Source organism: Silurus meridionalis, chromosome 10, assembly GCF_014805685.1.
Source record: "Silurus meridionalis isolate SWU-2019-XX chromosome 10, ASM1480568v1, whole genome shotgun sequence".
In the NCBI taxonomy this organism is placed as follows: domain Eukaryota; kingdom Metazoa; phylum Chordata; class Actinopteri; order Siluriformes; family Siluridae; genus Silurus; species Silurus meridionalis.
Genome location: NC_060893.1, coordinates 21114804 through 21138140, shown reverse-complemented (window position 1 = coordinate 21138140; position 23337 = coordinate 21114804). Strand labels below are relative to the sequence as shown.

Genomic DNA, 23337 nt, shown 5'->3' with positions numbered 1-23337 from the left:
TACCTCCAGTCTTTTATAGTGTATACTACACTGTGCTCAAGATTAAGGTGTGTGTGTTTGTGTGTGTGTGTGTGTGTTCAGGTTAACTGTAGTGTAACAGAGGTTTTTGTATGACGATTTCATTAGAATGTATCACTGTGGTGGATTTTTGGTGGAGGAACAAAACTCATTATGAAAAGTAAGTGCTCACTTTTACTGAAATGTTTAATTAGTTTTATTACACAATGTAAATACTGTAGATACAGATTTACTACAAAATAAAAATGTGACTCTCAAATAAATAGATATTTTTTATAAAATAGAGAAATGTGATGTGAAGAGGAGAGAGCTGATTCTAGAAATTATCTGCTTTTGTGTCATTTTGTAAAATTCTGTAGGAGTCACGTCTTTTTCAGATTCATGGTAAATGTTAACTTTTATTTAATTTCGTTATTTCTTTGTGTTATTCAAATTCATCACAGTGGGAATGTTGTAACAGTGAAAGAAGAACAACGGTGGTCTAGTGTTGATTTCACATTAATGCTAAGTCATAAATCATTAATAAGTTAATCTACAAAATTGCACAAAGATGACTTTACTGTGGTGTGATGGTTATTGAAGCACAATGTGTTGATATGAAGTTGTTCAGAAGATTTAGGTTGTTTTGTTGAGTTGCAGTTTGGTTGGATGATGTTATTAGAATTGTGTCCTGTTGTGGATGTGCATATAAACTACTGCATCTGCTTTACAGTCGTTACACTGAATTGCCAAATATCACTATGTTCATTGTGATAGAGTTCACATTATCATAACTATAATTATGTGTGTGCTTTTGTGTGTGTTTTGTCTCCAGCTGGACCAATGGTGAAGCCCTCCGTGTCTCTGCTCCCTCCCTCGTCTCTGCAGCTCTCTGAGGGTTCGTCCTCTCTGCTCTGCCTGCTCTCTGACTATTCTCCACAGGGGGCGCTGCCGAGCTGGACCTTGGATGGTGTCGAGGTGAACGAAGGTGTTCTGACCAGCACAGAAGATCAGAAGAACGGTGTCTACAGCCGCAGCAGCACCCTGACCCTCAGCAAAGAACGCTGGGAAGAGGCCGAGGTGTTCGGCTGCACCGTCTCCCATCACGACACCACTCAGATCACCTCGTTCCGAAAGAGTCGCTGTGAAGTCCACTAGAATTCAAGTGTACGCTTTAACACATGCTTAGCAGTCTGAGGTGGTGTAAGTGGTGTAGCTGTGCTGAAATAAAGCTTCAATCTGGAAATCATGTCTCCTTTTTCAGTAGTGAAGTGTCTTTGTTAGTGATTTGGAACTGCACCTTTACAGCAGGTCGAGTGCAGAGCTGTGTGTTGTGCTTGAGTGAGTTTGGATGAACCACAAACATCTGCTGAAAGCGTTAAACTGTTTTGGGAATCAGAGTGTTGCATGCAAATGTGTGAGTGTGTGTGTGTGTGTGTGTGTGTGTGTGTGTGTGTGTGTGTGTGTGTGTGTGTGTGTGTGTGTGTGTGTGTGTGTTGGCTTGAGGTTAATCACTTTCACATCTTATTGCTCTTTCTGCATCAAATTTGCATAATACCATAATTACTATCAAAAATACACTATAGAATAAATTAATAAAATGAAACAAGAATTTACACAACTATAGTACAGAACAGAAAACAAACTAAACAAAACAATACACATTTAAATGAAAGAAGATGTTTCTAAGAGTTTATCATTTAAACTAAGAACTTTTTGAACAATTCCAAAATTCTTGTTAAATAATCTTGTTAAAAACTCCACTGCCATCTCTCCTAAACCTCTCCAAGCTTCTACGCATGTTATCAGGTACAACCGAAATTCCACTCTTCATCCTTTTAAATGCTGCTCTCACTTCCTCCTTACTAATCCTATCCACTTCCTGCTTCACCATCTCCAGATCATCCACCCTTCATGTGCTCTAATTTTTCTTATTCATCGGCTGCTCAAATATTCCCTCTATCTTCACAAAACACTCTCCTCACTAGTCAACACGTTTCCATCTCCATCCTTTATTACTCTAACTTGCAGTACATCCTTCCCAGCTCGGTCCCTCTGCCTGGCCAATCAGTACGAATCCTTTTCTCCTTCCTTTGTGTCCAACTTATATAGCTCCTCATATACCTTTTCCTTGGGTTTTGCTACATCCCTCTTCACCTGCTGTTTCATCTGCTTGTACTCCTGCCTACTTTTCTCATCTCTCTGTCGATCCAATTCTGTTTCGCCAACATCTTTCTCTTTATGCTTTCCTGCACTTCCTCATTCTACCACCATGTCTCTTTGTCTTTCTTTCTGTTTCCAGATGTCACATCAATTATTGTACCTTTCTAGCTGTCTCCCTTATCACTTCTGCAGCAGTTGCCCAATCATCCAGCACCTCTTCACCACCACTGAGCCCCTGTCTGACCTCTTCCCTGAATCTCACACTACAGTCTTCCTCCTTCAGTTTCCACCATCATTTTTTTTACAGTCCTCTAAAACCATCCTACAGACCACCGTCAGATGCTGTCTAGATACACTGTCCCCTGCCAACACCTTACAGTCTACAATTCAGGTTGCATGTCTGACACAGAACATAGTCCACCTGTGTGCACCTTCCTCCACTCTTATGTCATCCTGTGCTCCTACATATTTGCCACTCTCATTTCCATACTTTTAGCAAAATCTACCACCATCTGCCCTTCCACAGTCCTCTTCTTAAGGCCTTATATACCCATCACCTCCTCTGTTCCCTTCACCAAAATCCCTATTAAAGTCTGCCACAATCACTAATCTTTCTTTCATAGGTACACCTTCTACCACTTCTAATTCACTCCAGAATTTTTCTTTCTCCTCCATCTCATTATCCACTTGTGGAGCATAAGCACTGATGACATTTTATCATCACCCCTTTAACTTCCAACTTCATGTTCATCACACTATCAGAAACTCTCTTCACTCCACTGTGCTCTTACTGTACTCTTTTTTCAGTATCACCCCATACACATTTTATCTTCCATCCACACCATGATAGAACAGTTGGCAATGAAATGTACAGTGGAACCCGGTTATGTCGCCGGCCTAGGGGTTTGCCAAAAAACGTCGAGATAACCAATGATTGAGATGAACGAGAACCAATATGGCGGGAATATATTAACATGCTTGAAATTTCTTTATGTACATGATGTGCGTTAATAAATGAGAATGTACATGCACGTGTTTTTTGAGGGTTTTTTTTTTACACAACAGCGTTGCCGCGATTTGTTTGATGAAGTTATGCTATAAAAATGTACATACATGTTTGCTAACAACAAAAGGCATATGTGCACCAACTAACAGTAGAGATTTACCAATATACAATACAAACCACCGTCAATTCTCGATAAAAACCTTTATTATATTCTCCAACATTGCAAACACAAAGATCGCTCACAAAATCGTGTCAAAATTTAATTCACGAGTCATTTCACTCTGACACAGCTCTGAAAAGTATCCTACACTCCTGTGCCTCCTCTTCCAACATAGCATCTGTAAGGCTTGATTTTTCCGCCACTTCCGCGAGTTCTTCTGCGGCTGCACGGCACTGTGCCTGAAACTCATCATCGTAAATATCCTGAATGACGCAGTGCATCCAGCAGTTTAAGATTGTTTCCTTCTTCACATCATTCCAGGCTGATCTCTAATATAAGACGCACCCTGGGTGAAAGGTCCATACAACTTTGGATAAGACGCGTATTATATAATATTATATATATTATATATAATATTATATATTATATATGCGTCTTATATGATATTAGGGTTCGGCGACATTGAAGAATCGACATAACCGATGAGAAAATGCTAAGACAAAGAGAGAATTTGGCAGTTCCACTTTAAAAATGCGACTTAATAGGGTTGGCGAGTTAACCGAGGTTGAGATTAGTGGGTTCGACTGTATTTGTACTTCATTGCTTTCCATCCTTGTGTTTTGCAAAACATATTAAGGTGTCATCTGGTTAAAAGCTAATTTTGCTCTAAATCCTGTATATATATCTTTCAGCATTAAAGGTGATAACCATAATCCTAAACCTAACCCTTCCCAGATGTGCAAGCTGCCCATTTCATAGTCACTAATGCACCCCCACACCATCAGGCTTTTGATCTGAGCTCTGATAGCAAGCTGGATGATTCCTCTCCTCTTCAGTCTGGAGGACACAATGTCCATGGTTTCCACAACTTTCATATTTTGATTCATCTAACCACAGAACAGTGTTACAATTAAACAAATTTCATCAGTCCATAAGCGTTGGCCCTAAGAGAATGGTGATATTTCTGGATCATGTTTATTTTTATATGCCTTGTTTTTTGAATGATATATCTTTAACCTGCAACTGGTAACTAGTATTGATTTTAACCTTTATTCACAGAAATTTCTCCAGATTCTCCGCACATGACAATAAGGATAAAAGTGATACTATGTACTGTAGATATTGCGAAACTTAAACCCTTTGCAATTTGTTTCACGTAATATGAGTGTGAGAGAAAGCAAAGAATAAGAGAAAAGGGAGTGTCAAAGAGTGCTCTGGACTGCATCAGATATCAGTCTGCACCAGAAAATATAAAAAATGAACAACAGCTTAATTCACAAACATAAAGAGAGAAATAATTTATTAGTTATTAACTAGTTGCTATGAATACAGCTGAAATCAGTTGTTTTCTTATAAATGTTTGTCATTGAGTCAATTTTGATGATGTTCGTTTCCAAACAGTAAGTAATGAGTCAATTGCAAACGGTTCAACATTAAACTTTTGGGTACTTTAAAACTAACCTTAATCTTGGAGATCACAGGGAAATGTATGTGAATATTTTATTTGTTAACTGGTTTCATGTGTCACATTTACTGCATGAATCGGCCTCAGAACAGCTGTTCCATCAAACACTGTTTACTTGATAAACTGAGTCGGTGTAATGGTGAAGGCACAAATCAAAACAGCTAATTGATTGAAGGTTTTTTCATGCTACCCTGCAAAAGTATGGTTTTTTTTTATTTAGTTGGTTTTGATAAATGCTGTGGCTGCTGTGTTTTGTAGTTAATTGTGATACACTTGAAGTTAAAGTATTTGGTATTTTATTTTAGAAATACATTTTGATGTCTCTTTGCCCAAACCTGTGTTTATCATTGCAATGTGCTGCTCTGAATTAATAATAAAGCCTTTAAATCAGTAAACATGATTGCTTTACATTATAGATGATGCATAACATATACAGTTAGTGTGTACAGTGTGGAGTGATGGAGTGTGTACAGTGTGGTGTGAGGGACATACAGTGTGGTGTGATGTTTATTGAGAGATTTCTAATGTGAGGTGTGAGTTAGTGTGATGTGTTTTTTCCTCCATAGAGTTTCATTGTATCGTATCACATCCTCCAACTCAGCACCTGCAGTCGCTCCCAGCTGCAGCAGTGCAGTTTCTCTACTATCTGACTGAGGGAGGTTTTTGTACGACTCTATATCACTGTGTAAACCAGTAACCAGTGATTTCATGGCGACTTTGACAGTAATAATCTCCTGCATCTTCAGTCTGGACTCCACTGATGGTCAGAGTGAAATCAGATCCAGATCCACTGCCACTGAAACGAGCTGGAAAACCCGACTGTAGCTGATTTACATTTTTAATCAGGAGTTTAGGAGCTTCTCCAGCTTTCTGCTGATACCAGTATAAGTAGTTGTTGTTAGTCACTGCCTGACTGGTTTTACAGTTGATGTTGACTGTTTCTAATGGAAGAACAGATTTCACTGCAGGAGTCTGAGTTACTGTTGCTTGACCGCTGCATTCTGTAAAAATACACAATAATGCAGCATGAAACTGAAATATTAGAACAGAAACAATACGTGTATTTGTATGAACACATCATTGTAGAGATAAAATATGAAGCAGTGTCTGACCTTGAGTCCAGAGGATCAGTGTCCAGATGAAGACGGGGATCAAAGTCATGGTAGCTGTGGGTGAAGTTTCTGTAGCAGCAGCTCTCAGTCATGAAGTGTGAAAGTCACAGCGCTATAAACACTCCCAGAGCACTGAAGCATGTGCTGCCAATGCAAATTGTCCTCTAAGTATGGAAACATTTTTACCACATTCCCCCAATCTTACTGGCATTCTCACTCTCAGTCACAATGGGAGATTTCTTGGAAAACATTAAGAGGTTACAAATGCATAAAGTGAAATAGCAGAAGTTCAGGCTCTCACTTTAATTCCATCAGGATTTAAAATGACTACAGAGGAGATTTCGAGGAGACCAGCATTTTAACGTTATTCTTTACGGCCTTTATGTATCATGTATATTGTGTTACTGACTGTAGAGACAAAACTCATTACTAATCCATCATTTGTGTAGAGTGAATTGTTCTCCAGTTTTAGGGTTTTAGGTGTGTGTGTGTGTGTGTGTGTGTGTGTGTGTGTGTGTGTGTGTGTGTGTGTGTGTGTGTGTGTGTGTGTGTGTTCACTGTAGTGTAACAGAGGTTTTTGTATGATGTTTTCATTAGAATGTATCACTTTTGGTGGAGGAACAAAACTCAGCACCAGTAAGTGTCTTTTACTTCTAAACCACTAACATTTATATTAAAAAATAATTCTTATTTACATATTATTTACTTAATTCTGTACTAAACACTTTATACATAATTCACATCAATTATAATGTGTGTATCAGTAATAAATTGGGAGTAACTAAACATTTTGTAGTAAAATGAATAAGAAATGAGTGAATATTAAACATGTAATAAATCTCCAGTGTGTTTGTGTTGGTGAGTGGAAACCTGCTCACTGGTTCATATCTGCAGTATTGTGTATATTATTCTGAAGTCTCTGTGCTGATGGAAAATACAGACAAATGCTTCTGTGTGTTTGTGTTAAACAGTGAACATTTCTGTTATCAGATCCATTTCTTACTATCACACAGGGAGCACTTTCTATGAAACATCAGTAAGAAGTGACTAAAACAGAATAAAGCTGATTGAAGTCAGAGTCGCTCCACAATATAACGAGTAGCTCGTAAATGTTCTCCTGCTGATTATTTCTACTGAACTACAGTGATGTGAAGAAGCAGTAATGTTGTGTGTATAAAAGTGTTTTTTGTGTATTTTGTTCTACAGAGGGTCCCACTGTGAAGCCCTCTGTGTCTCTGCTCTATCCATCGTCTCTGCAGCTCTCTGAGGGCTCTCCCTCACTGCTCTGCCTGCTGTCTGCCTACTCTCCACAGGGGGCGATGGTGAGCTGGACAGTGGATGGCTCAGTGGGGAATGAAGGGGTTCTAACCAGCCCTGAAGAACAGAAGAAGGACGGTTACACACGCAGCAGCACTCTGATCTTCAGCAAAGCATTCTGGGAAAAGTGGAAGGAGTTTGTCTGTACCGTCTCCCATGACAGTGTCAATGGCTGAAGGAAGTTGAACATCTGGTGAAAGTGGTGCTCTATTTTGGGAGAAAGAGGATCATTCAGCTGTCTTCATGGAAATCTCCCTCTCATTTCACTGCTCTGTGCTACTGAGTGAAAGAAGACAGTTACACATATTACATAATTATGACCTAAATATGTGTTATGTGTGTATATGCAGGGATGAGCAGTATTTATGATACATGTATTTAAAAAATAAAATTTTGTTATATATATTTGAGAGGGTTGATGAAAATTGCTTTATATTTTGTATTACAATGCTTTAGTGTTTTGTAATTTTTGTAGTTTTAAAATACTGTAAAATACTTTGTAAGAAGGCTACATGATGACATCATAAAAATGCGGCCTCTGATTGGTGCCTACTCAGTATTTTGCCCAGACCTGTTGAGAGCAGAACAGAAAATCTATACATATGAAAGAAGGTGGTGAAATAGGTGTCTGATAATTGATAAATTAATATTTTATTGAAGAATATTGTAACCTAATTGAGCAGCTGTTTAGTAGGATCATGATTTTGCATACCATTGCATGAAATGTACTTTAAAACTAACCTTCATCTGGGAGATCACAGGGATATGAATGTAAATATTTTATCTGATAACTGGTTGCATGTGTCAGATTTACTGGATGAATCAGCCTGAGAACAGCTGTTGCCAACATTGTTTACTTAATCAGTGGCATCTGTGTAACGGTGAAGGAACAAATCACAACGGCTAATTGATTGAAGGTTTGTGAAGAAATATCACGCTCCCTTACAAACTTTTTTTTTTTCTTCTAAAATGCCAAAATACAGAAATTTATTTTGATAAATGCTGTAGCTGCTGTATTTTGTAGTTTATTGTAATACACTTATAGTTAAGGTATTTGGTATTTGATTTTTAAATAGATTTTGATGTCTCTTTGCCCAAACCTGTGTTAATTATCGCAATGTCCTGCTCTAAATTATTAATGAACGCTTTGAATCAATAAACAATATAGCTTTATATTATAGATGATGCATAACATACACAATTAGTGTGCAGTGTGGTGGGATGAAGTGTGTACAGTGTGATGGAATAGAGTGTGTGCAGTGTGGTGTGATGAAGTGTGTAGTGTGGTGTGATGGAGTGTGTACAGTGTGGTGTGAAGGAGTGTGTACAGTGTGGTGTGATAGAGTGTGTGTACAATGTGGTGTGATGGAGTGTGTATAGTGTGGTGTGTGTGAGTGTGTGCAGTGTGGTGTGTTGGAGTGTGTAGTGTGGTGTGAAGAAGTGTGTGAAGTGTGGTGTAATGGAGTGTGTTGAGTGTGGTGTGATGAAGTGTGTGTAGTGTGGTGTGATGGATGTGTACAGTTGGTGTGATGGATGTGGTGTGATGGAGTGTGGCATGATGGAGAGTGTGGTGTGATGGAATGTGTGGTGTGATGGAGTGTGTAGTGGTGTAATGGAGTGTGGGCAGAGTGGTGTGATGAAGTATGTGTACAGTGTGGTGTGATGGAATGTGTGGTACAGTGTGGTGTGGTACCAAACTGCATTTCGTTGCTGTGTACCTGTACTATGCAATGACAAAAAAGTTGTATCTATCTATCTATCTATCTATCTATCTATCTATCTATCTATCTATCTATCTATCTATCTATCTATCTATCTATCTATCTATCTATCTATCTATGGAGTGTGTTTAGTGTGGTGTGATATAGTGTGTGCAGTGTGGTATGATGGAGTGTGTACAGTGTGGTGTAATGGAGTGTGTGCAGTGTGATGTGATGGAGTGTGTACAGTGTGGTGTGATGCAGCTGTTTAGTGTGGTGTGATGGAATGTATAAAGTGTGATGTGATAGAGTGTGTGCATTGTGGTGTGATTGAGTGTGTGCAGTGTGGTATGATGGGGTGTATGCAGTGTGGTGTGATGGAGTGTGTACAGTGTGGTGTGATGGAGTGTGTTGCATTGTGGTGTGATGGAGTTTGTACAGTGTGGTGTGGGGGAATGTGTGCAGTGTGTGGGTGTGGTATGATGGAGTGTGTGTAGTGTGGTGTGATGTAGTGTGTTCAGTGTGGTGTCAAGGAATGTCTACAGTGTGGGGTGATGGAGTGTGTAGTGTGGTGTGGTGGAGTGTGTGCAGTGTGTGGGTGTGGTATGATGGAGTGTGTGCAGTGTGGTGCGATGGAATGTGTGTAGTGCGGTGTGATGGAGTGTGTAGTGTGGTGTGGTGGAGTGTGCAGTGTGGTGTGATGGAGTGTGTAGTGTGGTGTGGTGGAGTGTGCAGTGTGGTGCGATGGAATGTGTGTAGTGCGGTGTGATGGAGTGTGTAGTGTGGTGATATTGATGTGTGTTGTGTGGTGTGTGATGAAGTGTGTAGTGTGGTGTGATGGACTGTGTAGTGTGGTGTGTTACAGTGTGTGTGCAGTGTGTAAAAGTATGTTGTGATGGAGTGTGTGTAGTGTGGTGTGATGTAGAGTGTGTAGTGTGGTGTGATGTGTGTACAGTGAGGTGTGATGGAGTGTGTTGTGTGGTGTGGTGCAGTGTGTGTAGTATGTTGTGATGAAGTGTGTGTAGTGTGTTGTGATGTACTGTGTACAGTGTGGTGTAATGGAGAGTGTAGTATGGTGTGATGGAGTGTGTACAGTGTAGTGTGATGGTTATTGAGAGATTTCTAATGTGAGGTGTGAGTTAGTGTGATGTGGTTCTTCTCCTCCAGAGTGTCATTGTGTCATATCACATCCTCCAACTCAGCACCTGCAGTCGCTCCCAGCTGCAGCAGTGCAGTTTCTCTACTATCTGACTGAGAGAGGTTTTTGTACGACTCTATATCACTGTGTGAACCAGTAACCAGTGATTTCATGGCGACTTTGACAGTAGTAATATCCTGCATCTTCAGTCTGGACTCCACTGATAGTCAGAGTGAAATCAGATCCAGATCCACTGCCACTGAAACGAGCTGGAAAACCCGACTGTAACTGATTTACAAATTTAATCAGGAGTTTAGGAGCTTCTCCAGCTTTCTGCTGATACCAGTGTAAATAGTGGCCATAAGAGCTGTGATAATACACTGCCTGACTGGTTTTACAGTTGATGATGACTGTTTCTCCTGGAAGAACAGATTTCACTGCAGGAGTCTGAGTTACTGTTGCTTGACCTCTGCATTCTGTAAAAATACACAATAATGCAGCATGAAACTGAAATATTAGAACAGAAACAATACGTGTATTTGTATGAACACATCATTGTAGAGATAAAATATGAAGCAGTGTCTGACCTTGAGTCCAAAGGATCAGTGTCCAGATGAAGACGGGGATCAAAGTCATGGTAGCTGTGGGTGAAGTTTCTGTAGCAGCAGCTCTCAGTCATGAAGTGTGAAAGTCACAGCGCTATAAACACTCCCAGAGCACTGAAGCATGTGCTGCCAATGCAAAGTGTCCTCTAAGTATGGAAACGTCTTTACCACATTCCCCCAATCTTACTAATTTACCTACTAATTTTGCTTCTCTGATCAGATGAAGATTTTCTGGAAACTGCTGTTAGGGTTAAGATGCAGAAAGAACTGAATGAGAGAGAAGCTGAAACTTTTACTGGATGCTGTTTATACCGAATGTTAATGAATTTCTCACTGTAGTGGATTGATGGTGTATGAAGCAGCAACATTGTTTAATGTGATCACTCTGACTAATGTGGAACCTTTTATGCACAGCATCAAATTATTAGCACAAGATTTCCAGGACAATAATCTCACAATGATTCAACATTTAGAGACAAAAATGCTGTCCTTGCATCGGATCGGTTAAAATGGGGATTACCTAATATTCTACTATTCTCATTGTTCAAACCCACTGCAGGCAAATGACCTCTAACTCTGTAAATGTTGTTTTCTACTTAATCATGGCATTATGTTGTTAAAAATATGTGGAGTGGTCTCACTCTGATATTACAAAGTGTACTGCTCACATTGGGTGCATATGTGGGAAACGTGTCTGTTTGTATGGGAAACTCTAGAAATTTAGACTGTATAGTGAACATGGTTCTTTAAATTGATGTTGAAATAATCACAACAAATGTAGTGATGAGTGGGAAAGTGATTTGATAATAAAGTGAAATGCACCTTTAGCAGCTCTGCAGCTGATGTTAGATCATTGTCTGTTTCTCAGTCAGAGCTCATCCTCTAAAGCTGAGGAAGGTTTTTGTACATCACTTTAACACTGTGTGTACAGTCTGCTCTCACTCTGACAGTAATATTCTCCTGCATCTTCAGACTGAACTCCAGAAATTTTTAATAAAATTCTGTAACATTAGATTTAATGCCACCGAAACGTCTGGAACCCCATTGTGCAGGTGAACATCATAATAGATCAGGAGTTTAGGAGCTTTTCCAGGTTTCACTAAATATCAGCAGAAACATCCTGACTGGATCTACAGGTGTAACAGAGCAACATAGTCTCCTGTAGAAATAGACTGAGATCCTGGAGAGTCAGGACAATTTCCTCAAAGGACTCTGAAGAAAAAGAGGCAGCATTTAAATATTCAAATGAAATGTAGTAATAAGTGTGAGAGCGATTTGATGATTGTATGAAAAATAAATTAGTCTCATAGTAAGGGATGTGTCCCAGCAGAAAAACCAGTAACATCACAGTAATCATCACTACAGCTATTAAAGAGTGATAGCAGCAGTTACACAACACACATATGCAAAATGTGTGTGTGTGTGTGTGTGTGTGTGTGTGTGTGTGTGTGTGTGTGTGTGTGTGTGTGAGTGTGTGTGTTCACTGTAGTGTAACAGAGGTTTTTGTACGACGGTTTCATTAGAATGTATCACTGTGGAACACTTTTGGTGGAGGAACAAAACTCAGCATCAGTAAGTGTCTTAATTTTAAACCTCTAAAATTGATAATATATATTTACTTATTATTTTTTTATTTTAGTCTTCACTCTGTACTCCATAAATAATTAATTCATAATTCATAAAATATAATGTGTGTATCAGTAATAAATTGGGAGAAACTCTAAACTGTTTGCAGTAATATAAAAAAGAAATGAGTGAATATTAAACATGTAATAAATCTCCAGTGTGTTTGTGTTGGTGAGTGGAAACCTGCTCACTGGTTCATATCTGCAGTATTGTGTATATTATTCTGAAGTCTCTGTGCTGATGGAAAATACAGACGAATGCTGCTGTGTGTTTGTGTTAAATAGTGAACATTTCTGTCATCAGATTCATGTCATACTATCACACAGGGAGCACTTTCTATGACACATCAGTAAGAAGTGACTAAAACAGAATAAAGCTGATGGAAGTCTGAGTCGCTCCACAATATAACGAGTAGCTCGTAAATGTTCTCCTGCTGATTAAATCTACGTGACTGCAATTATGGGAAGAAGCAATAATGAGGAAATGTTGTGTAACTTTGTGTAAATGTGTGTTTTTTTTTCCTGTTCTCCAGAGGGTCCCACTGTGAAGCCCTCCGTGTCTCTGCTCCATCCATCGTCTCTGCAGCTCTCTGAGGGACCGGCCTCACTGCTCTGCCTGCTATCTGCCTACTCTCCACAGGGGGCGACAGTGAGCTGGACAGTGGATGGCTCACTGGTGAATGAAGGGGTTCTAACCAGCCCTGAAGAACAGAAGAAGGACGGTTACACACGCAGCACCTGACCCTCAGCAAAGCACTCTGGGAAAGGGGAGGAGTTTGTCTGTACCGTCTCCATGACAGTGTCAATCATCCGGTCACGTTCAGAAAGAGCCAGTGTGAAGACTAACAGCTCCAAGATAGAATTAAACACTGAGCTGCTCACACATCCATCTACAATAGAGTTTCAATTCTACACAATGCTGATATTCCTGTCTTTACTCTCTTCACTGTCCTGTTGCTCTTCCTGTAGTTTTGCTCTGCTGAAATAAAGCTTCATTTTGGACATTGGGTGTGTTTTATTAGAGTTAGTAGTCATTATCAGTGTGATGAGAGAGTGTGTTTAGCTGTACATTCAGTGCTGTGTGTTGTGCTTCAGTGAGTTTGGCTGAAGGATGTTGAACATCTGGTGAAAGTGGTGCTCTATTTTTGGAGAAAGAGGATCATTCAGCCGTCTTCATGTAAATCTCCCTCTCATTTCTCTGCTCTGTGCTACTGAGTGAAAGGAACAAGTTACACAAATTACTTAATTATCAACTAAATATGTGTTACGTGTGTGTATGCAGGGATGAGCAGTGTTTATGATACATGTATTTGAAATATAAAATAAGATTTTGTAATATGTATTTGAGAGGGTTGATGAAAATCATATTTAAATTAAATTTTAGTGTTTCATTTTGTAGATTTTAAATACTGTAAAATACTTTGTAAGAAGGCTACATGATGACATCATAAAAATGCAACCTCTGATTGGTCCCTAATCAGGATTTTTTCCCAGACTTGTTCAGATCAGAACAGAAAATGTATACATATGAAAGAAGGTTGTGAAGGTAAAAAACTTTCAGGCTGCCAGCTTTCAAATAGGCGTCCGATGATCGATAAATAAATATTTGATTGTAGAATATTGTACCCTAATTGAGCAGCTGTTTAGTAGGATCATGATTTTGCATACATTGCATGAATGACAACTGACACATAATATATTAATGTTTAACAATCAAATAATTTATTATTTAGAAACTAGTTGCTATGAATACAGCTGAAATCAGTTGTTTTCTTATAAATGACTTGTTTGTCATTGAGTCAGTGGTGATGATGTAAAGTAGCCCTTCGTTACCAAACACCTAGTAACTAAACTAGGATACAATTATGAGTCAAATTAAACTTTTGGGTACTTTAAAACTAACCTTCATCTGGGAGATCACAGGGACATGTATATTTTATCTATTAACTGGTTGCATGTTTCAGATTTACTGCATGAATCGGATGTCATGAATGTCATTCATGTCATGAATCAAACATGGTTTACTCAATAAACTGAGTCGGTGTAATGGTGAAGGATTAAATCAAAACAGCTAATTCATGCTACCTTGCAAAAGTATGGTTTTTTTTTTATTTAGTTTATTTTGCTAAATGCTGTGGCTGCTGGATTTTGTAGTTTATTGTGATACACTTGAAGTATTTGGTATTTTATTTTAGAAATACATTTTGATGTCTCTTTGCCCAAACCTGTGTTTATCATTGCAATGTCCTGCTCTAAATTATGAATAAAGCCTTTAAATCAGTAAACATGACTGTTTTGCATTATAAATGATGCATAACATATACAGTTAGTGTGTACAGTGTGGTGTGAGGGAGTGTGTGTAGTGTGGTGTGATGGAGTGTGTACAGTGTGGTGTGAGGGAGTGTGTGTAATGTGGTGTGATGGAGTGTGTGCAGTGTGGTGTGATGAAGTGTGTGATGGTTATTGAGAGATTTCTAATAGGTGATGATGTTTTTTCCACAGATTGTCAATGTGTCATACCACATCCTCCAACTCAGCACCTGCAGTTGCTCCCAGCTGCAGCAGTGCAGTTTCTCTACTATCTGACTGAGGGAGGTTTTGACGACTCATATCACTGTGTGAACCAGTAGCCAGTGACATGGTAACTCTGACAGTAATAATCTCCTGCATCTTCAGTCTGGACTCCACTGATGGTCAGAGTGAAATCAGATCCAGATCCACTGCCACTGAAACGAGCTGGAAAACCCGACTGTAACTGATTTACATTTTTAATCAGGAATTTAGGAGCTTCTCCAGCTTTCTGCTGATACCAGTTTAGGTAGTTGTTGTTAGTCACTGCCTGACTGGTTTTACAGTTGATGGTGACTGTTTGTCCTGGAAGAACAGATTTCACTGCAGGAGTCTGAGTTACTGTTGCTTGACCTCTGCATTCTGTAAAAATACACAATAATGCAGCATGAAACTGAAATATTAGAACAGAAACAATACGTGTATTTGTATGAACACATCATTGTAGAGATAAAATATGAAGCAGTGTCTGACCTTGAGTCCAGAGGATCAGTGTCCAGATGAAGACGGGGATCAAAGTCATGGTAGCTGTGGGTGAAGTTTCTGTAGCAGCAGCTCTCAGTCATGAAGTGTGAAAGTCACAGCGCTATAAACACTCCCAGAGCACTGAAGCATGCTAATGCAAAGTGTCCTCTAAGTATGGAAACATCTTTACCACATTCATCTTACTGTCATTCTCACACTCAGTCACAATGGGAGATTGATCAATTTATTCTGTGGCACTGCAGTAACCAGATTTATTCTTACTCTTTATTCATAAAGATGGTATGAGCACACTCCTTATTCTCAGGATCCTCTCACAAAATATTGTTGAACATTAAAGGTCCATTATTTTCATGGTACGATTGTAGAGCATCATCAGGATGCCCATAGAGAAAGAGAAGCAGTGGAGAAAATTAGCGTAGCTGCTGTTCATGATATTAACAGCACAAGATGATATTGCATTTGATCAGATGTACTGGAGCACAATTATGATATGACATATGTTGTGTACTTTGCTAAAAAGATCTTTAATCTACACTTAAACTGTGAGTATGTCTTAGCCCTGAACACTGTCAGGAAAACTATTCCAAAGTTTGAGCTAAATGTGAGAATGTTCTTTATTGGTCTTTGCTATTTTAGGAACTACTAGAAGGCAGAGTTTTGAGATTCTACATTGTAGCATGTTAGAAGACTGGATAGTACATATACAAATCATTTAGTGTTTGTAAGAAGCAGCAGTTTGTAGTTGATTCAAAACTTAACAGGTAGCCAGTGACATAAGATTGTTATACGATCATTTTCCTCTACCTTGTGAGAACTTGGCTGATTCTGACTAAAGCTTGTTTAATGATGCACGTCCAACTAGTAATGCATTACATAGTCTATTCTGAGGTCATGAATGCATGGACTGTGGTAGTAACAGTCACATGGTTCGAAATTGTGATGGCCAGCCTTATCAATTTAGTGGGTCTGTAAAAGGAGCAGTCGGTTAATCGTTTTCCTGAACACTGGTGACATCAGGATATCTATGAGAGGTTCGTTTTAAAACTTAGTTGTCATGCCTTTGGTAGCCTGATTGTGTATTTTTAATGGTGGTTTGGTTTCTCCTTTCAGTGTGGATTGAGGAATCCAGCCATTATCGGATTAAAATCATCCCACTTACTTGTTTAGAGTTTCTTGGTGGCATCGTGACCTGGTTAAACTGGTAAGTTGGTTAACTGTGATAATGTCTGATGTCAAAAGATGGTAATTTTGTGCTTATTTCTCTGTAATTAGAACTGAGGAACTTAGAGCCGTTGTAGTGGGCTGTCTTACCACTGGCTTACATGTCTTAGGCTGCTGTACCAGGGCTGTTTTATCGGGCTGTCTTCTTGCTGGGCTACCTTTTTGGTTGCTTTGCTTGGCTGTCTAGCTGTTTGGTTGCTTTCTTGTGGTCTGTGGGTCGCTAAATATTGCATATTACATATTGCATTGGCATGCATGCTATCTACATGCCGAGTTCAGCATGGGACATATGTCCTGGCAATACCGTCCTATAGCTAACGACTTACTGGATTAGCCAAGGAGCAAAATGCAATGTATATGTATACATGTAACAACATGTTCAGTGCTCAACTCCGCTGAATAAACTGCTATACATATATCTCTGTTTATCTAAGGAGTTTGAAGACCTGGATGCTACTCAACAGCTAGTGGAATGCTAAGAGGTCATGTGCTTATTTTATGAGGTGTATTGAATGGAATTGACTGTTGTTATTTTTCCTGTTGTACTTTCCTTTGCTTTCCTTTGCATCAAAGAGACTTCACTTAATGATCTTAACAATTAACTTAATACTTCAACAAAGATGATGTGAAAATGCAAAACATAAATATTGTGTCTGATAAGTAAAACTTAACTGGTATGCAAATCAAAGCAGGAACTGGCACAGACAATAAAAAACAAAGAAATGTTTAATGTGTGTGAGGGTGTATTCTAGTGGCCTGGAGGGACATTTTTCCAATGTAACCTAAAAAATGGACACTATTATAAACGGCGTGGAAAACAAATGAAGAAAAAAAACAAGCAAAGAAAGAAAGAAATGTACAGAAACTATGTTTTAATCTAAAAAACGTTCAAAGGAAATTATAAATGAGAAAAATAAATACTTGAATTTAAATGTCCTTGAAGGAGTCTTCCAGTGTATAAGCAGAGCAAGTAATGCACTAGACATAACCCTAATCCCAATCAGATATGGAGGTCCATATCACAGCATGTTAATGATGTGTTGAATGAAAGTTTTTTTCACTTTTCATTTATATGACGTGGACTAACCACTCATCTCAGACAGTGATTTGTACAAAGTGTGTTGGGTGTGCATGAATAATGTTAAAACCCAGTAGGCTCTGTGCAGAAAACAGAAATCCTATTCTAGTCTTTTATTAATTCGCCACGTGGCATGACAACTACATGGATGCCACAAGGACATAGAAATTTGTTAGTTTTTTATATGATAGTTGGACAGATATATTTTTTCCATATCTATCATATTTATGTTTACATTTTCTACTGTATTAATGTGCTAAATTGATTAAAACTGGGATGGGATTGTCTGTTGAGATTTTGTCTCAACAGACAAAATTCATTAACATCAGATATACATTTTTCATTTAATATTTTTCACAATATCAGTAAATCGGGTCATTTAAAAGTTAGGCATATAATTGGTGGTAATTAGAGAATTAGTGGTTGTTTGCATGACAAACAATATTTATCTACATATAAAACTGTATTAAATCTAAAAAGTTTTTTTTACTAAAGGCTCAGAAACAACTGGAGAGACAAAAATGATCAGGTGACCGCTGAGTCATCAGGTGAAACAAAACGTTAATATTAGAGATACGACTCCATGCTATATGTCTCCTGAATCAATAAAGCATCAGACAGGAGGATGACCTGAGGGACAGGACAACACAGGAAGTAGGAATAATTTCTCTCCCAAGCATATTTACATTCATAGCATCTGATAAATATCAATATCCAGATGAACTAACAGAAATAGCAGTCTTTATAGTTTTCATCAAAACACACTGACAAAACAGATGGAGCAATATATCAAATAGACATAGAGACTCTGGAGAGCTCTAGAGTGTAGCTCTACCCGACTGTAGCTGATTGGCAAATTTAATCAGGAGTTTAGGAGCTTCTCCAGCTTTCTGCTGATACCAGTGCAACCAGTCACTATTTGTCCCTGCCTGACTGGTTTTACAGTTGATGGTGACTGTTTCTCCTGGAAGAACAGATTTCACTGCAGGAGTCTGAGTTACTGTGACTTGACCTCTGCATTCTGTAAAAATACACAATAATGCAGCATGAAACTGAAATATTAGAACAGAATCAATACGTGTATTTGTATAAACACATCATTGTAAAGATAAAATCTGAAGCAGTGTCTGACCTTGAGTCCAGAGGATCAGTGTCCAGATGAAGACGGGGATCAAAGTCATGGTAGCTGTGGGTGAAGTTTCTGTAGCAGCAGCTCTCAGTCATGAAGTGTGAAAGTCACAGCGCTATAAACACTCCCAGAGCACTGAAGCATGTGCTGCCAATGCAAAGTGTCCTCTAAGTATGGAAACATCTTTACCACATTCCCCCAATCTTACTGTCATTCTCACACTTAAATAGGAGATTTTTTGTAAAATATTAAGTGGTTACTGTGAGGCATTATGGGTAAAACCTGTACATCTGCCGATCTACATTTTTGTCTTTTCAGCTTTTAGTTTGTGTGATGTATTTGTGTGTCTTACACACTTGCTGCATCTTCAGTTTTTACTGATTCATTTCAGTGTTAATGAAGAAAAATCAGTAAAAAGGAATAAAAGCAGGCAGAAAGTGTGTGTAGAGATCAGCTGATGTGAACAGAAGTTGGTGTTGTGTAGCTGTTTTGTAATAAGACGTGTAAATGATGGAGAGAGCAGTGAGTTTAGAGCAGCAGGGTTTTTGTACAGACACTGAATCTGTTTGTATCAGTGTGGATCACTTTTAGTGGAGGAACCAAACTGACTGTGGGCCGTAAGTAACCTGTTTACTAATGACTGAAATGGAGTGTGTTCAGATTAATGACTGAAATGGAGTGTGTTCAGATTAATGACTGTAATAGAGTGTGTTCAGATTAATAACTGAAATAGAGTGTGATCAGATTAATGACTGAAATGGAGTCTGTTCAGATTAATGACTGAAATGGAGTGTGTTCAGATTAATGACTGTAATAGAGTGTGTTCAGATTAATAACTGAAATAGAGTGTGTTCAGATTAATGACTGAAATGGAGTGTGTTCAGATTAATGACTGAAATAGAGTGTGTTCAGATTAATTACTGTAATAGAGTGTGTTCAGATTAATGACTGAAATAGAGTGTGTTCAGATTAATGACTAAAATAGTGTGTTCAGATTAATGAATGAAATGGAGTGTGTTCAGGTTATTGACTGAAATAGAGTGTGTTCAGTATAATGACTGAAATGGAGTGTGTTTAGATTAATGACTGAAATGGAGTGTGTTCAGATTAATGACTGAAATGGAGTGTGTTCAGATTAATGACTGAAATGGAGTGTGTTCAGATTAATGACTGAAATGGAGTGTGTTCAGATTTATGACTGAAATGGAGTGTGTTTAGATTAGTGATATAAACTAGAAAAAAATATATAGTTTTATTTTTTGTCTTCAAATGCACTTTACTCTTATTATTTTTCAAGTCAATATTCTTCTGTTAATCATTTTTTCTTTGATATTATAAGACAAAAAACCCATCAGATTATAGTGTTACAGCTCATTTTAATTTGAATGAAACAAAAAAGACGTAATTCTGTATATTACTGTGACATGTTTCACTGAATACACAATTCAATCTTAGAGACTGTGTGTGTATTGAATTCTGTTGATGTTTGTGATTAGTGAATTTTCACTACCATTCAATTTTCACATGCAGGAATCACAATAAAAAATCATTATAAATATAAAATATAAAAGTATTTGAATTGAAGGTGAAACGTTTGTGATGCTCCACTGAACTCAGTTCTGCTCTGTAAGATATAAAGTGAAGTGAAACACACAGTGAGCTGAAATGAAGAATGAGAGATTGGCAGATGTCCGTTCCTGTCTAAACTGTGTGTAAGTGTGTGTAGGGGTCACCCAGACCAGTGTGATAGTGCTGCAGCAAGAGAAGCTCCCACACACCTCAGCTCTTCTGCTTAATTATCATCTAAATATGTGTCAAGTGTGTGTATTCCTGCAATGTTCTGCTTTAAACTATTAATAAAAGCCTTTGAATCAGTTAATGTGATTACTTTACATTATTGATGATGCACATCATACACAAATCACCACTGCATCTGTCTTAGTATCTGTTATAGAACTTGAATATTCATGAGAAAGACTCCTGAGGGCCTCCATGTTCTTAGTTGTCAGGGATCCAGCAGCCACACCCACACCAACCCCTCCAATCACTCCAAGCAGCTCACCAACTTACTAATCATCCACACCTGGTCCATATCAGTCACCACACTATAAAGACCCTGTTTTTCCACATTCCCACCGTCCGTTCTACAGCTTAGGCTTATGAACCTACCGGACTGCCCAAAACTACTCAGTTATAGTTGTGTTCCAGCTTACTAGCTTCAGTGTGTGTCGTCTGTGTTTTCTGCCTTGCCCATTTTGCTTTTTTTTATTAAAGAAAAGCCCTTTTTGGAATTCAATCGGTCTCAGAACATTCTTTGCGCCTGACAGAAGAACGGACCGACACAAAACAAGAGAAAGAACCGTGTTACCTCAACATGGAGGACCAGCCCGCTGCCGCGTCTGGTCTCATGGAGGACCAGCCTGCTGCCATGTCCGAGTTCGTGAGGGAGCTCACCGCCCCGCTCGGGAGGCGTTCCGACCGCGGCGACCGCCAACCAAGCTCCACCACCTTCCGGCCCGATGGCTCTCCCGGCGTCTTTTCCGGAGACGCGCGAAATGTCATGGATTCCTGCTCCAGGTTTCCTTTATATCGAGATGCACCCTCACAGCTTCCCGAGCAGGCAGGCTAAGGTTGCGTTCCTGATCTCGCTGCTCACCGGAAGAGCGCTAGCATGGGCTAGAGCGCTCTGGAGCGCAGCAAGCCTGGCGCTGACGACATACGCGGCCTTTACGAGACACTTCACCGAGGTCTTTAGCACCGCCCCCGTGGATACGTCGACTGCCGATCAGCTGCTGAATATCCACCAAGGAAGAGACAGTGTGTCGGGTTACAGCCTCCGCTTCCGCACTCTGGCGGCATCTGCTGGCTGGAGCGAAAGCGCTGCTGGCTGTATACAGAAAGGGATTGAATGAGGAGCTCAGGCTGGCAATGGCCACATATGATGATTCTCTGGGGCTTGAGGCTTTCATCCAGAGATCCATTCGTGTTTCTCAGCACCTGGCAGCCTGCAAATCCCCAGAGGTCGAATCAGTTCCAACTACGGCAGTCTCATCGGCTCCTGAACCTGAACCCATGCAACTCGGTTCACAGCGGCTGTCTCGTCAGGAAAGGGAGCGTCGGTGGCCGGCTGGAGCTTACCTCTACTGCGGTGAGGGAGGACATCGTGTGGCCCAATGTCCTGTAAGGCCTCCTCGTCGGACGGTGAAATGCAGTTACGCTTTCTTCTGACATCACTCACCTGTCCATGCTCATGGTCACCCTGGTAACCCCTGCTCTTTCTCTGTCTGCAGTTGCCCTAGTCGACTCTAGAGGAAGCAGCCACTCTGTTGCCCCCACACCGGCCATGGCCTTTCCATTGCTCCGGCGGTTTTTCAGAATTTCATGAATGAGGTGTTCCGCCCCTTCCTCCATCGGTTTGTGATTGTCTACATTGATGACATCCTGGTCTACTCGAGGTCGCTGCAAGAACATCATCAGCACGTCACCCAGATCCTGGCACTGCTTTGAAAACACCGACTGTATCTTAACCTCCCTAAGTGTGAGTTCCACCGTTCAGAGATACAGTTCCTGGGTTACGTCATCGACGCAGCAGGCATCAGGATGGATGAGAGGAAGGTGGCTGCCGTACAGGACTGGCCAGTTCCCGCCTCAATAAAGGAGCTCCAGAGGTTTCTTGGATTCGCAAACTTCTACCGCCGGTTCATTGGAGGCTTCAGCCTGGTTTCCGCTCCACTTACGTCTCTTCTGCGGGGAAAAGCCAAGACCCTCTCCTGGACCCTAGAGGCTCAACGGGCATTTGAGGAGTTGCGCAAGAGGTTCTGTGCCGCCCCACTTTTACGTCATCCAGACCCCCAGCTCCCGTTTGTCGTCGAGGTAGATGCATCGTCCACAGGCGTAGGGGCCACCCTCTCTCAGCAGGCGGGAACCCCCCCGCGGCTCCATCCCTGCGCCTATTTCTCCAAGAAACTGTCCCCAGCCGAACAGAACTATGACATCGGAACAGAGGCTCCTAGCCATCAAGCTGGCCCTGGAGGAATGGAGACACTGGTTGGAAGGAGCTCATCCTTTCACAGTAATCACAGATCACAAGAACCTCCAGTACCTCCGTGAAGCCAAGCGACTAAACCCACGACAAGCACGGTGGGCTCTCTTCTTCACGCGGTTTAACTTCAGCATTACCTATCGGCCAGGGACAAGGAACTGTAAGGCTGATGCCCTCTCCAGGATCTATGGGCCCGAGGAACCCGCCGAGCCCGGACCCATCCTGCCTCTGGCGCTCATTCTGAGCCCCATCGTCTGGGATTTGGACGAGGCTATTCGCACGGCCACACAATGAGAACCGGCACCCCCTGGTTGTCCTAGGAACCGAACCTTTGTTCCTCGAGAATGTCAACAGGCCTTACTAAAGGCGGTTCATGAAGTCCCCGGCTCAGGGCACCCGGGCAGAAGGCAGACTCTACGTCTGGTGCAGGGGCGGTACTGGTGGCCAGGAATGAGCAACACGGTGACCGAGTTTGTCCGGGGCTGTAACATCTGCGCCATCTCAAAGACTCCTCGGCACTTACCG

General features: G+C 40.3%; 1 protein-coding gene, 1 long non-coding RNA gene and 3 gene segments (V, D, J or C); 3 read left to right on the top strand and 2 right to left on the bottom strand.

Annotated features, from left to right (window-relative positions):
* Nucleotides 1-18934, bottom strand: part of LOC124391942 — a 39978-nt gene extending 21044 nt beyond the window's left edge. The window contains 2 exon segments of the V gene segment in view: nt 18492-18662; nt 18774-18934. Of these exon segments, the coding sequence occupies nt 18492-18662; nt 18774-18822 (220 nt within the window).
* Nucleotides 96-1323, top strand: LOC124391963. The segment is given in 2 exon segments: nt 96-178; nt 833-1323. Coding segments are annotated over 2 exon segments (330 nt in total).
* On the top strand, nt 6453-7609 carry LOC124391957 (immunoglobulin kappa light chain-like). The gene is made up of 2 exons (XM_046858653.1): nt 6453-6539; nt 7110-7609. The coding sequence occupies exons 1-2, from the start codon at nt 6485-6487 to the stop codon at nt 7394-7396; spliced, it is 342 nt and encodes a 113-aa protein (XP_046714609.1). The 5' UTR covers nt 6453-6484; the 3' UTR covers nt 7397-7609.
* Nucleotides 12116-12990, top strand: LOC124391970. The gene is made up of 2 exons (XR_006927065.1): nt 12116-12235; nt 12822-12990. It is a non-coding gene; the product is annotated as an uncharacterized LOC124391970 (long non-coding RNA).
* LOC124391967 lies at nt 14900-15385 on the bottom strand. The segment is given in 2 exon segments: nt 14900-15219; nt 15331-15385. Coding segments are annotated over 2 exon segments (369 nt in total).
* Nucleotides 18935-23337: the final 4403 nt, after the last annotated feature.